This window comes from Anser cygnoides, chromosome 6 (genome assembly GCF_040182565.1).
Source record: "Anser cygnoides isolate HZ-2024a breed goose chromosome 6, Taihu_goose_T2T_genome, whole genome shotgun sequence".
Lineage (NCBI taxonomy): Eukaryota > Metazoa > Chordata > Aves > Anseriformes > Anatidae > Anser > Anser cygnoides.
In genome coordinates this window covers 28,471,776-28,483,346 of record NC_089878.1, presented here as the reverse complement: position 1 = coordinate 28,483,346, position 11,571 = coordinate 28,471,776, and the positions used below count along the sequence as shown (strand labels likewise).

The following is an 11,571-nucleotide window of genomic DNA, read 5'->3' as shown; positions in this document are numbered from 1 at the left end:
AGCCACCCCCTCACCTGCTGCCGCCCCCCTCCCCCGGCGGAGAGCCGGGCTCTCGGTGCACCGCCAGCCTCTCCCCCCCCCCCCCCCCCTTTCCCTCCCTCCATCCCTCCCTCCCCAACTTCGCCCTCGGTGCCTGCGTGTGCAGCCTCCCCCCCGGCGGCACACGCCGCCGTTCCCCGGGCGCCCCCTCCTTCCCTCCTTCCCTCCCTCCCTCCTTCCTTTCCTCCGCCGGCCCCGGCCCCGTCCCCGTCCCCCCCCTGCGCGGAGCGGTTGCGGCCCCCCACTCGGCTGCCACCGCCCCCTCCGCGCCGCGGAGCGCTCGGAGCTCGGCGCGGCGCTGCCTGCACACGGGCTCCCTGCGGCGCTCCGGGTGGCGGCCCCCAGCTCGGCCCCCCGCTCCTCCGCCATGGACGGGGCGGCTCGCCGGGGGGTGCTGGGCGCGCTGCTGGCCTGCGGGCTGCTCCTGCTGGGCGCCTCGGGCACCCCGACCCCGCCGGCCCCCGCCGGCGGCTCCCCGCAGGACACATGCACCTCCTGCGGCTTCCGGCGGCCCGAGGAGCCGGGCAAGGTGGACGGGGATTTCCTGGAGGCGGTCAAGAGGCACATCCTGAGCCGGCTGCAGATGCGGGACCGGCCCAACATCACGCACGCCGTGCCCAAGGCGGCCATGGTCACGGCGCTGCGCAAGCTGCACGCCGGCAAGGTGCGGGAGGACGGCCGCGTGGAGATCCCCAGCCTGGACGGGCAGGCGAGCGCCGGGCCCCCGGCCCACGACCCCGTCTCCGAGATCATCAGCTTCGCCGAGACAGGTGGGCGCCGCCCGGCCCTCGGCCCTGCCGCTCCCGCCTGGCCCCTGCCCGCCCGTCCCCCTGCGCGACCCCCCGCACGTCCCCCTGCCCGCCTGTCCCCCTGCCCGTCCCCCTGCCTGAGCCCCTGCTTGTCCTCCGGACTGCTTGTCCCCATGCCTGAGCCCCTTCCTGTCCCCCTGCCCTCCTGTCCCCCTGCCTGTCCCCCCGCTTGTCCCCCTGCCCGCTTGTCCCCCTGCCTGCCACAGGCACCTGCCCACCCGGCTCATCCTCCTGCCCCCCGCCTCATTCTCCCTCCCCGCACACCTCACCCCTGCCCTCTGCTCCATCCCGTCCTTCCCGCGTGTGCCCCATGCCCCGGCTCCTCTCCGGGCTGCGCCCTGCATCCCCCATCCCTCCGTGTCCCCGGGTCCCCCTCCGGTGTCCTTCCAGCTGCTTGCCGCTGTCCCCGTCCCTCCCTCCTCCGCCTGTCCCGCTCCGTCTCTTGCATCCCTCGCCTCCTCTGCCTGCCCTGCACATTCAGCTGCTTCGCTGCGTGCATCCGTCTGTTGAGACTTGCATCTGCCTGTCCGCCCTTTTCCGTTCGTTTCCCATTTATTTAGCGTTCGTTCATGGTGTTGGCCTTGTCTGTCCGCTGCGCGCAGCCTGCTGCCGACGGTGTCTGTCTGCTCCCTGTCCGTCGGTCCGCGCGCTGACTGTGCCATCCATCCCCTCGGTACCAGCCGTCTCGGTCCTGCGCAGCCATCGCGGTTACACGTCCCCGAATCCCTCTGGCGTAGCTTTCCAGCGGTTTATCCAGGCAGCCGCTGTGCCTGCGAACTTTGCGCATCTGGCCCTAACACCAGCGCTCTGCAAATTGGCTGTCTCCTGCCTATCTGCCCATCTCTCCTTTCCTTCATCGCTCTTTCACTCGCTTCATTTTTCTCCCTCTCTATCTTCCCGTGGCATCTATATATCATTTGTCCACAAAATAAATCTCTTTCTAGCCTGTATGCTGCCTACTCATCTTCTTTATCTACCCTCCCACTTACCAAAGGCATATACATTTACAGTATCTATGGGATCTGTTGCATTATACATCTGCTTGTTATATTCACATACAAAATTTATGGGCGCACACAATTTCGTACAGCACAAGTGATGTGGATCGGTGCAGCAACACCGTACTGTTCTTTTTCTGTCACTGTCACCACAGTTTATGGAGAAGTTGTGTATTTGCTAGCGTACGGAAGGTTTTCTCAGCGTACATTTGCGGTGTTATTATTTTCTGTCAGGCTGTTGATGGGAGATCTCGGGTGGGCTTGTGCTTCCATTTGGTTTTCAATTAACCACTGGCTTTTGTAACACTTCCGAAACTGAGTCGGTGTGAAACATAGACAAGCGCAGTGAAATTTTTTTGCCCCTGAAATCTTACAAGGTGCCGAATGGGCCCTGCAGGCACATTACGAAGGCACCTAGGGTAACAAATGAAGACACCGACTACGCAAAAAATCCCATTCAGAGACTGACAAAAATAATAAAGATTCCCAGGAAAAGAAAAGGAAGAAAAATCTACATTTGGCTCTGTACAGACGGAAGTCAAACAGATAAGGATGGATGAGAAATGCCTTTCCAGCAACAATTTTAAATAGCGGTGGGGAGGCTCCGATTCAAGGACCAGAATTACAGTCCCCGCTGTAAAGGCCAGCTTGCACATTTATCACCTACGCCAAATTGGGGTAGGACTTACAGTACGGGCTTGCAGCAGGGACGCTGGTATTTCTGAAACAATTTATGCAGCAGGCTCTCGTGTTTACAAATAATGGGTTATGTCAGACATTTGGTGACATTTGGTTTTCTGCGATAATTTCGCTCCTTTAATTCTGGTGTTATTGAGAAGTGTATTGAGAGCAGTCAGTAATGGCGTTGCAGTGAGAGCAACTGCTTCGTTTGATCGCCTTGATGTGAGTTTATCGTTACGGGGGAAAAGCAGAGATGGGAATGATTAATGGCAGATATTGTACCCGACTAAGAGGGGGGTTACTTTAAGCTGCTGGACAAATAGGCACACTGCTGAAATATTTTCCCCCCCATCTCGTGAATCCGCCCTGCTAAACTGCGACAAGAATATGTGAAAATTGAAACAAAATCCCCGTTTTGGCACTGACATTTCAGTGGTTACTGAAAAGACTCTCCCCGTGAGAATCGGCCGACGGCTGAAAGTTAAAACTATTCTTAAACGGGCGAGATAGGGCAGCGCAAGCGCCGGTCTTTTCAAGGTACTGTTGCGGCGTCCTTGCAGCTATCCGGCTGGAAAAATCCAGTATTCTGGAGAGCCCTGACCGGTGTCTGTGGATCTGATGCGTTCGGCTATAGCCCGGGTACGAATGTTGCTGTGGGAAGTCCTTTTTGCAATTAATTTCGATTACGAATTCGGGATATCTGATTCAGTGCATGCCTTCTGGCTGGTGCAGCCTCGTCGCTCTTTCGATCAGCTGTCTTCTGGCGTTGCCGCTGAATCCAGAATCGCACAAAAGATGCATTTTCTTTTTGACTTAATCTTGCTGATCTCTCCTTATCTTGCAGACGATCTGGCCTCATCTAGAGTCCGCCTCTATTTCTTCATCTCGAATGAAGGGAACCAGAACTTGTTTGTCGTTCAAGCCAGCCTGTGGCTTTACTTGAAGCTGCTTCCATATGTCTTAGAGAAAGGCAGCAGGCGAAAAGTAAGAGTCAAAGTCTATTTCCAAGACCCGGACACTAGCAACAAGTGGAATGTGGTTGAAAAGAAAGTCGATCTCAAAAGAAGTGGTTGGCACACTTTTCCCATGACAGAGGCGATCCAGGCTCTGTTTGAGAGAGGAGAAAGGAGACTGAACTTGGATGTTCAATGTGAGGGCTGTGAAGAGTATTCAGTGCTGCCAATTTATGTGGACCCCGGGGAGGAATCCCACCGGCCTTTTTTAGTGGTGCAAGCCCGCCTCGCCGATAACAAACACAGGATCCGGAAAAGAGGCCTGGAGTGCGATGGCAGGACCAATCTATGTTGCAGGCAACAGTTTTACATTGACTTTAGACTCATTGGGTGGAATGACTGGATCATAGCACCATCAGGTTACTATGGGAATTACTGTGAAGGGAGCTGCCCGGCCTACTTGGCCGGCGTCCCGGGGTCGGCTTCCTCCTTTCACACCGCCGTCGTGAATCAGTACCGAATGCGGGGGCTGAACCCGGGCACCGTGAACTCCTGTTGCATTCCAACCAAACTTAGCACAATGTCAATGCTGTACTTTGATGATGAATACAACATTGTGAAAAGGGACGTTCCCAATATGATTGTGGAAGAATGTGGTTGTGCTTGATTTGAGGTGTGTGTTTTTGGGGGGGAGAGAGAGAGAGAACATTCCCATACGAGATGGTGTTGGAGGAAGTTTCACTGTGTATCCAGGCATCAGTGTTGAAAAGTCACTGTGGAAAAGTTTGACGAAAAAAAAAATCATTTCACTTTGGTGTCAGGACAGTGGCAGTTTGTGGATCTTGGACACTTATATATCCTACCACTTATAAGTTAATGCTATGAAATATCTTAAAGACACACACACACACAGTGCGCACGCACACAAACACGCGCTCGTACACACACAGACACACACACACACAGACACAGACACAAGGCAGCTTGGAAAAGGGACATGAGCACAGGAAGTCAGTGACCAGTGACAACGTACCTAAATGCCTGCCAGTACGAGTGAACGGCTGCGCAGCTGTTTCCCCGCCTGCCGGCGAAGTCAGACCGAAACGAGCTCCCTTTGCTCAGGCAAAAGCACAGACTGCGAGAGCACGACGTATTCTTGCACGCAGGTGTCAAAATGACCAAACTTAGAAAAAAGAGAAAAAAAAAAAAAAAGTCGACTGTCACCTCTTAGGTCTAGCGGGAAGCTGCAGGACACCTGCCTTTGTAGGTGATCACTTCCTCTTAATTTAAATTTATCTAAATAGAAGCATCACAGAAACCCGTATCTCCCTACAGCACTTCCAGTAAGGAATCGCCTGGTGACATCCGAGAGAGAGAAGGAGACAGACGCGTAGGCAACGGCTGTATTTCTGACATCGGCCTGTTGCGAAGTCACAAGCTGGGCTGGCATTGTCCGATGCTTTAACTGACCGCTAGCATCCCGCGGATGGCTGTACCTGTGGTGTCTCGGAGGAGGGGATTTGACACCGTATCTGGCCTGCGTTGACCGTGAGCATCCCTCAGCGATCCGAGAGCAAAGAGTCAAAGTTGCAATCTGCGTTCTTCAACGGGGACTCGGCAAGGGCCCGCCATGTGGGGAGCAAGCAGGCAAGCGACCGCTACCACGGCTAAACCAATGAACCCTAAAGAGGAGTGACAGTCATGCAGTGGAGACATTCTGAAAAAAATGCAGTGCATTTAATAACGGGCGAGGAACATTTTAACAAGTCTTGGAAAGGAGGAGAGAGGAGAGTGCTTTCAATTTCCTTACCAGGAGGTGTCAAGGATGGCCATAAAGATCAGAAAATAATGATACAGCATAGCACTTGCAAACTGCTTGAATGCACGTATAATAGCACTTGCAAATTTCAATGCCTTGAAAAGTGGTACTTGATAGTGCACTTATCTTTGCTCACTATCTAGGTAAACAGGTGCCGCATGAGCTATGCAATTTAAAGTGTTGACCCATACTAGACAAAACTGGACTTATGATATGACTTTTTTATATTTTTTTATACTTGAAATTAAATCTTTTGCTTCTTTTTTAAAGCGAATGATTGCTTTTAATGTTTGCACTGATTTAGTTGCATGATTAGTCAAAAAACTGCCATTTGAAAAAAATGTTATTTTTATAGCAGCAAAAAATGAATACAGTTAAATGTATTATACATAAATTTTGGAACCAAAGAGGCCAACATATTAGTTATAATTTTTATGAGATGGCAAAGCCATCATATATCATGTAGTCATACTGAGCAATCCCTCACGAGGCCTACCAATTGTTTCAGGGTACAAAATGGATTCTGTTTGTTCTATTCAGTGTCTTTTCTATACCATACGCACATGGAAAGTAGAGTGAAAAAAAATGACTATTGTAGAATACATTACAATATGTGCATCCTTTAAATCCAATTTTTATGTTTATTTAATAAAGTTCCTTTTAGGTTCTGTTCCATAATAATTTAAACCAAACAAATTTCACTTAGATTTGCTGTTGAAGTATTTTACATTTGTGTACAGTTTAAATAAATAATAATAAAAAAAAAAAGATTGAAAAATGGATGTGCTTTTTATTTTATTATTATTTTTTTTTTTAGTGCAGCGTGTTAACATCTGGAGACGCTCAGTTACTTTCGGGACTGAACGCAGGTGCAGGCAGCGAACTGTCGCGTTAGACCGTATTCGTATTAGTCACTGCAGAAAGCCGTGCCTGAGAGCTCAGCTGCCGTCCTGAAGCGTTGTGCTCTCGCTTTATTGCCGCCTGCACTTGTAAGCAAGCATCTGCTTCTTGCTGCCCGCCCCGGCGAGGGTCCGTGGGGCTCGGCGGAGCCGCAGTGCGGGCAGGGCAGCGTTCCGCATACCTGCCGCCGGCCGGGAGCGAGTTCCTGGTTCACCCGCTGTGTAGGAATGCGGCTCCTCGCCGGGGTCACTCCCTGCGCGCTCGCCAGAAGTGAGAAGTAAGGTGGAAAGCACTTCCAGGAAAAACAGGTCAGCGCTAACATTGATGGACTTTTCTTTTTCAAATTCGCTGCCGCCCGGGAGATGTTTTTTGAGTAAAACACGTCCTCTTTGCTAACAGAACCAAAAAATGTTGACAAGCACTCGCAGAAACCCTTGATAGCTGCGCGTGTATCCAGATATCGATTTTGTTGACCTCTGCAGACGGATCCTTCCTCCCGCAGGCCCGACCCAATGCCAGCTGATGCTGACAGGAGGACTGCTGTTGACTTAGCAAACGTTAGCTCTGACCCCGAGACCTGGAAAGTGTTGAAGAAGCAGGTTCGTGCAGCTAATGACGGGTTCTGGTTACAGTTCAAATTCAAGCACAGCTCTGCCCGCCCCCTGCCATAGCCAGCCTTTGTAAGTAAGAGTGGGCCGCGCTTTTAGAAGCGGGATGTGTTGGAGAAAGCTCTTCAGTGCAGGGCCCCACAGGCTGAGCCTGTTTAGGCTTCGTTCCCAGCGTAACGTGGTTGGTTTCTGGGGTTGAATACAGGCCCTGTGTCGGACGTGGGGACTTGTGTGCTCTGCCACGAGGCGAGCAGGCTGTCTGGGGTGGGGACCCCCCGGCCCGGGGAGCTGCTGGCAGCCCAGATGGCTGCGAGCTGGGGCTGGCCAGGAGCAGGGAGCGGCCTGCACCCTGCATCCCACTGCAAACCCGCAGGCAAGCCTGGGGTCCTGAACGATCTCACAGAGGACAGCATAAAAACCCCCTTTTCTTGCCAAAAAGTTTCACAGCTTTCTTCCCCTGCTGTCCCTGCCCCCCTGTGTGAAGCTACGGCCTTGCCGTTCGCGGGGCAGATGTAGAAATGCAAAGGAGAGCATAAATCTATATGGTGTGGGGGCATCACCTCAGGGGGCTGGATCATAGTCCAGGTTCCGAGGTCCTTTTAGTTTATTTTATGTGAAGCAGTCTCTGGAAACTGATCTGGATGCAACACTCCCTGGGTTTTCTGAGGTGTGGAATCACCTGCTGCTCTGAGCACAGTGTACGAGCGAGGTGTTCCTGACTCCTACTGCTGACAGCAGCCTGACACACAGGTTTCTAAGGCTGAAATGACATAAAATTAAAAAGGTCTTAATTTGGGGCAGCCACTCTGAGGCAGTTTGGGCTTGATTTTTCAGGGATGTGACAAGGCTACTGCTCTTGCTAGCTTTTTGCAGGGGGCTGCAGGAACTCCGCTTTTTGCAGCTGCCACTCCTGCATTTCTGAAATTAGGCAAGCTGAAAAATTAGATGCCCAAACTTGATGGTTGCTTTTTGAAATTTTGGGGTTTTAGTTTCCTGTCTGTAATTCCTAGCCTTATAAAATTGAGCATCCAGTTTCTTTGCTTGTGCTACATTAGGCACTGTATCTAAAAAATCATCTGGGTGAGGTCCATACGCCCCTCTCTGAGGTGAATCGCTGTCTCTCTCTTGTCTCTTATAGACTTTGAGTTTGGTCCTGTAAATGCTAAGTCACTGTACTATTTTGTGGAGGGGAATCAATCTCTGGAGCTGGAGAATTTCTGTCCTCTAAAATATTCTAGCACAGGCAAAACCCCCGTGCTGGTGCCTGGAACTCCCACTGGTGTTAATGAGGGCTGCGTGAACAGGGTGACTGTCACGATGTGGTGCAACAGAGCGCTCGGTGGATTAACTCTGCATACATCATGTATTTCCACACATAACAGACACCTGCTCCAAAACTGCCAGGTCTCATGTCCTTTGCTTTGCTACTTGTGAGAGATGAAGTCAACAACTGAAATTAATTACTGCATTCTCCCTTCCATGGGAGAAGAGGGAAACCCCTCACTGAATGAATCCTTCTTAGTAATATTTTTTGTTTGGAGTGGTTCTAGTGTGAAAAGCGTTGAAAAGCATTTTGTGAAATGGATTAGGAATATAAATTTTTGTCTGAGAGGAAAGTCTCTTTCTGTTAATATTGGTGTCAGTCTGCAGAAACTCCCCTAAGGTCTGCAGATTTAATTCAGGCAACAACACAGCTAAGGACACACTTGAACCTGGTTTTCCTGAAATCCTGATCAGGCCTAACTCATTCTCAGTATTTCTAAAAAAATCCATTTTTAGCTTTAGAATCAGCAGCTAAAAGCCTTAGCAAAGGCCACTGATACTGCATGACAGATACAGAATATGAGGTAAAGACAACTCACCTGGTAATAAACACAGGGAGACTCTCCCTGCATACACTGGAATTTGGCCAGGAATTAGCAAACTCCTTCAGTACAGAATACCACAGTAGCTTTCATTTGCTTGCACAGTCAGTGCCCTTGAACCAAAAGTTGCATTTACCTGGCTTCTTGTAATGTTAGGGACCAATTTTATTTGGGTAACTTCATTGATTTTAGGGGAATTGTTTCTGATTTGTACTAGAATAAGTGGGAGCATATTTAGGTTCTTTAATGTTCTTCCAGTTTAGCTCTTGGAATAACTTATATTTCATTATTATGTGTTTATGTAATTAGTGCAATTATATCAAATTATATAATTGGTACAATTACTTGGACTCATGTAACCACTGCATATAGCATTCCATGCTGTAAAATCTTATACTCTTGAAAAAAAAAAAAAAAGTCAATATTACATGGGAATCTTAATTTGTTTTTAAATTCCAGTATCAAATTTAGGGCCTGACCACATGCAAGGAAACTTCTGGTTCACATCAGTGGAACCTCTCTGAGCAGGCAGCTTGCAGCCTTCATCATAGATATTGGGTTTTTAATCTGATTTGGCCAATACTATTCAACAGAGGCCCTCCTTGAATGTGTGCAGCTCTAACCAGTCTTCCTTGTACAAAGCAGAGATGCCAAGTTTGTACAGAGATGCTGTATAACCTGAGAGATCTGTGAAGCCATCAGAGACATCAGATGTACACACAGCTTCCTTACACTTGGTCAGTTTTACCATGTTTATGATCTGCTGCTGAGAATTTGAAGTCACTACTTCAGTTCATAGACTCCCTCTTTTTGGTGCTGGATATTTTTTTTTTCTCTACTGTAATTTGTTTTCATGACACGTTGTTGTAAACGCATGGGAATGGAAGAGTTAGAGCCTAGTAATAAACTTGACACCGAAGGAGTCTTTTGTGGGCAGTGTCAAAGTAGAGACATCCAACAAAACAAAAAAAGAGGTCAAGAAGAAAACCCAAGAGGTGTATTGATTTCCTGGGTCACACATTGCCACCAAGGAGGACCCAAAACGAGAGCTGTGGTTGCTGGGCACCTAATAGTCCTAATGAAGGGATGAGCCCTCCCAGGTGCCAAGCATTTCAAGCTCTTGCCTAGCACAAATGCAATCACTGAACCTAGCTGCAAAGCACCCAGACCCACACCTGAGGCTTGTCTCTACCTCAGGAGATCTCCACAGAGCCAGGGCAGTCACAGCTGAGCCTGCCCACTGCCTGATTTTAGAGAGAGCCCACCTCCCGGCTTGTCCTCCTGCAGACCGGCCTTTGAAATCAGACTGGAAGACGCAGCTGCGTCCCTAAAATGGCTGCGCTGTGGTAGACTGCAGTCGTGCTGCCTTCTCCCAGCTGGTAAGTGTGTTCAGTGCCTGTTATTTTTATCTTGAGCTTTTGCTTTGTTTTTGAGGATAATTGCACATTATTGCTGCAATATGTTATAATAAGTGCTACGAAGATGACTATTGTATCCAAGAGGAAAGAAGATGTGGCTGGGGAGCAAACTTAAACCTTTGTGTCAGCAAAACAAACACGCAGTGTTTGGGCTGCATCAGTCAAGTGGTACCAAAGTGGCATTTAGGTTTTGCCCATGCTGAGGCTGCAGGGTTGATCTTGTCCCTCTGTGCTCTGTTGGAAGGAGAGCAGCTTATGTTTGTCCTTCATAAGAGTTTGTTGTGAGCTACGGAGTGCCGCAGCCGCTGTGCTCTCCTGCGGCTGGAGCTCGGGTCCTGGTTTGTGCGAAGTGGGAGCTGGTCCTGGGCATTGCAGCGGGAACAGGTAGGAGAGGTAGATGCTGAAGCGCCATCTATTAAGGATAAAGGGGTGTAAATGCTGCCTGGAAACTGCTGGCTCCTGCTTCTGTGAGCTGGAGCAGACTGGGGGCTCCTGGACTTCTCGACCCTTCTGTGCTGTCTTCTGCTCGCTGCGTTTGCAGTTGTTGTGTTTTGGTCTCTTACAGCTCATTTTTAGGTCTGATTTTGGAACTGACCCACAGCTGTGGGGCTACAAGCTTTAAAAAAAACATAATAATAGTTCGGCACCTTAGTAAATTAAGGCCTCGGGCTCTTGTGAAAGGAAACAAACAGTCCTTATCTGTCTTAATGAGAGTCGTATATGTGTATTTTGTATCCAATTGTGTGAATTATCTCTAGCAGTGATACTTTGTAAGGCCGTGTAATTTATGAGGTGGTTATTGGTGATTCATAAGTATTTATTTATGTCTTATGTATTGTGTATGCTTGGCTTGATCTGGGTGGCATGTTTGCATGGGTGAGTATGCATTTTACGTGTAAACACACACAAAATGTAAGGCTTTCTCCAAGTGAATCACCTTCTACCGGGTTAATACCGCTATTAAAATGTATTTTGGGGATCCTGCTAATGGATCAAAGGTAATGTAATGTAACTAATCGCTATTTTGAGCAGATTTCTTGACTTTTGAGCACTGCACCCTTCTTGCATTATGTACAGGGTAGGTAGGTGCCCTTGTGATAGCAGAAGGGAAGGCAGCCTGTGCTCAGATGTGGCTGTGCTCCAGCCAGCTCCACATCCAAGAGAGTGCAGCAAACCACTTTTGCTCAACCCGTCTTTTGAAATTGTTCAGAAGCTGGCTTGGTCTTTAGCACAGTTCACAGCAACCTTGAGGCTGCCTCTAGGTCAGCTGCCAGGGGTCCCCAGCGCTGCTGTCAAAACTGAGAAATAGGCAGAATATCAATCACAGCACCCTGGTTGTGCGTCCTGCCTGGGCTGTGCTGCCTACACCAGGAGCTGCTGGGTGGCCCCTGGGCCTTGTAGATCCCACTAAGCCTCTGTGCCAGGTGTCTCTTCTTTGCCATGAGGTAGGCACACAGAAATCAAGCTGGCTGTTTATATTA

At 49.6% G+C, this 11,571-nt stretch overlaps 1 protein-coding gene across 1 annotated transcript; it reads left to right on the top strand.

Annotated features, from left to right (window-relative positions):
* The first annotated feature begins 266 nt into the window (after nt 1–266).
* INHBB (inhibin subunit beta B) lies at nt 267–6,077 on the top strand. Its single transcript, XM_048072198.2, has 2 exons — nt 267–809; nt 3,372–6,077. The coding sequence occupies exons 1-2, from the start codon at nt 407–409 to the stop codon at nt 4,145–4,147; spliced, it is 1,179 nt and encodes a 392-aa protein (XP_047928155.1). The 5' UTR covers nt 267–406; the 3' UTR covers nt 4,148–6,077.
* Nucleotides 6,078–11,571: the final 5,494 nt, after the last annotated feature.

Excerpts from the sequence above, each read along its gene's own strand:
- INHBB (XM_048072198.2), top strand. The coding sequence starts at position 407 with ATGGACGGGGCGGCTCGCCGGGGGGTGCTGGGCGCGCTGCTGGCCTGC. Across the intron at positions 810-3,371 it reads CATCAGCTTCGCCGAGACAG|ACGATCTGGCCTCATCTAGA; the intron begins GTGGGCGCCGCC and ends CTTATCTTGCAG.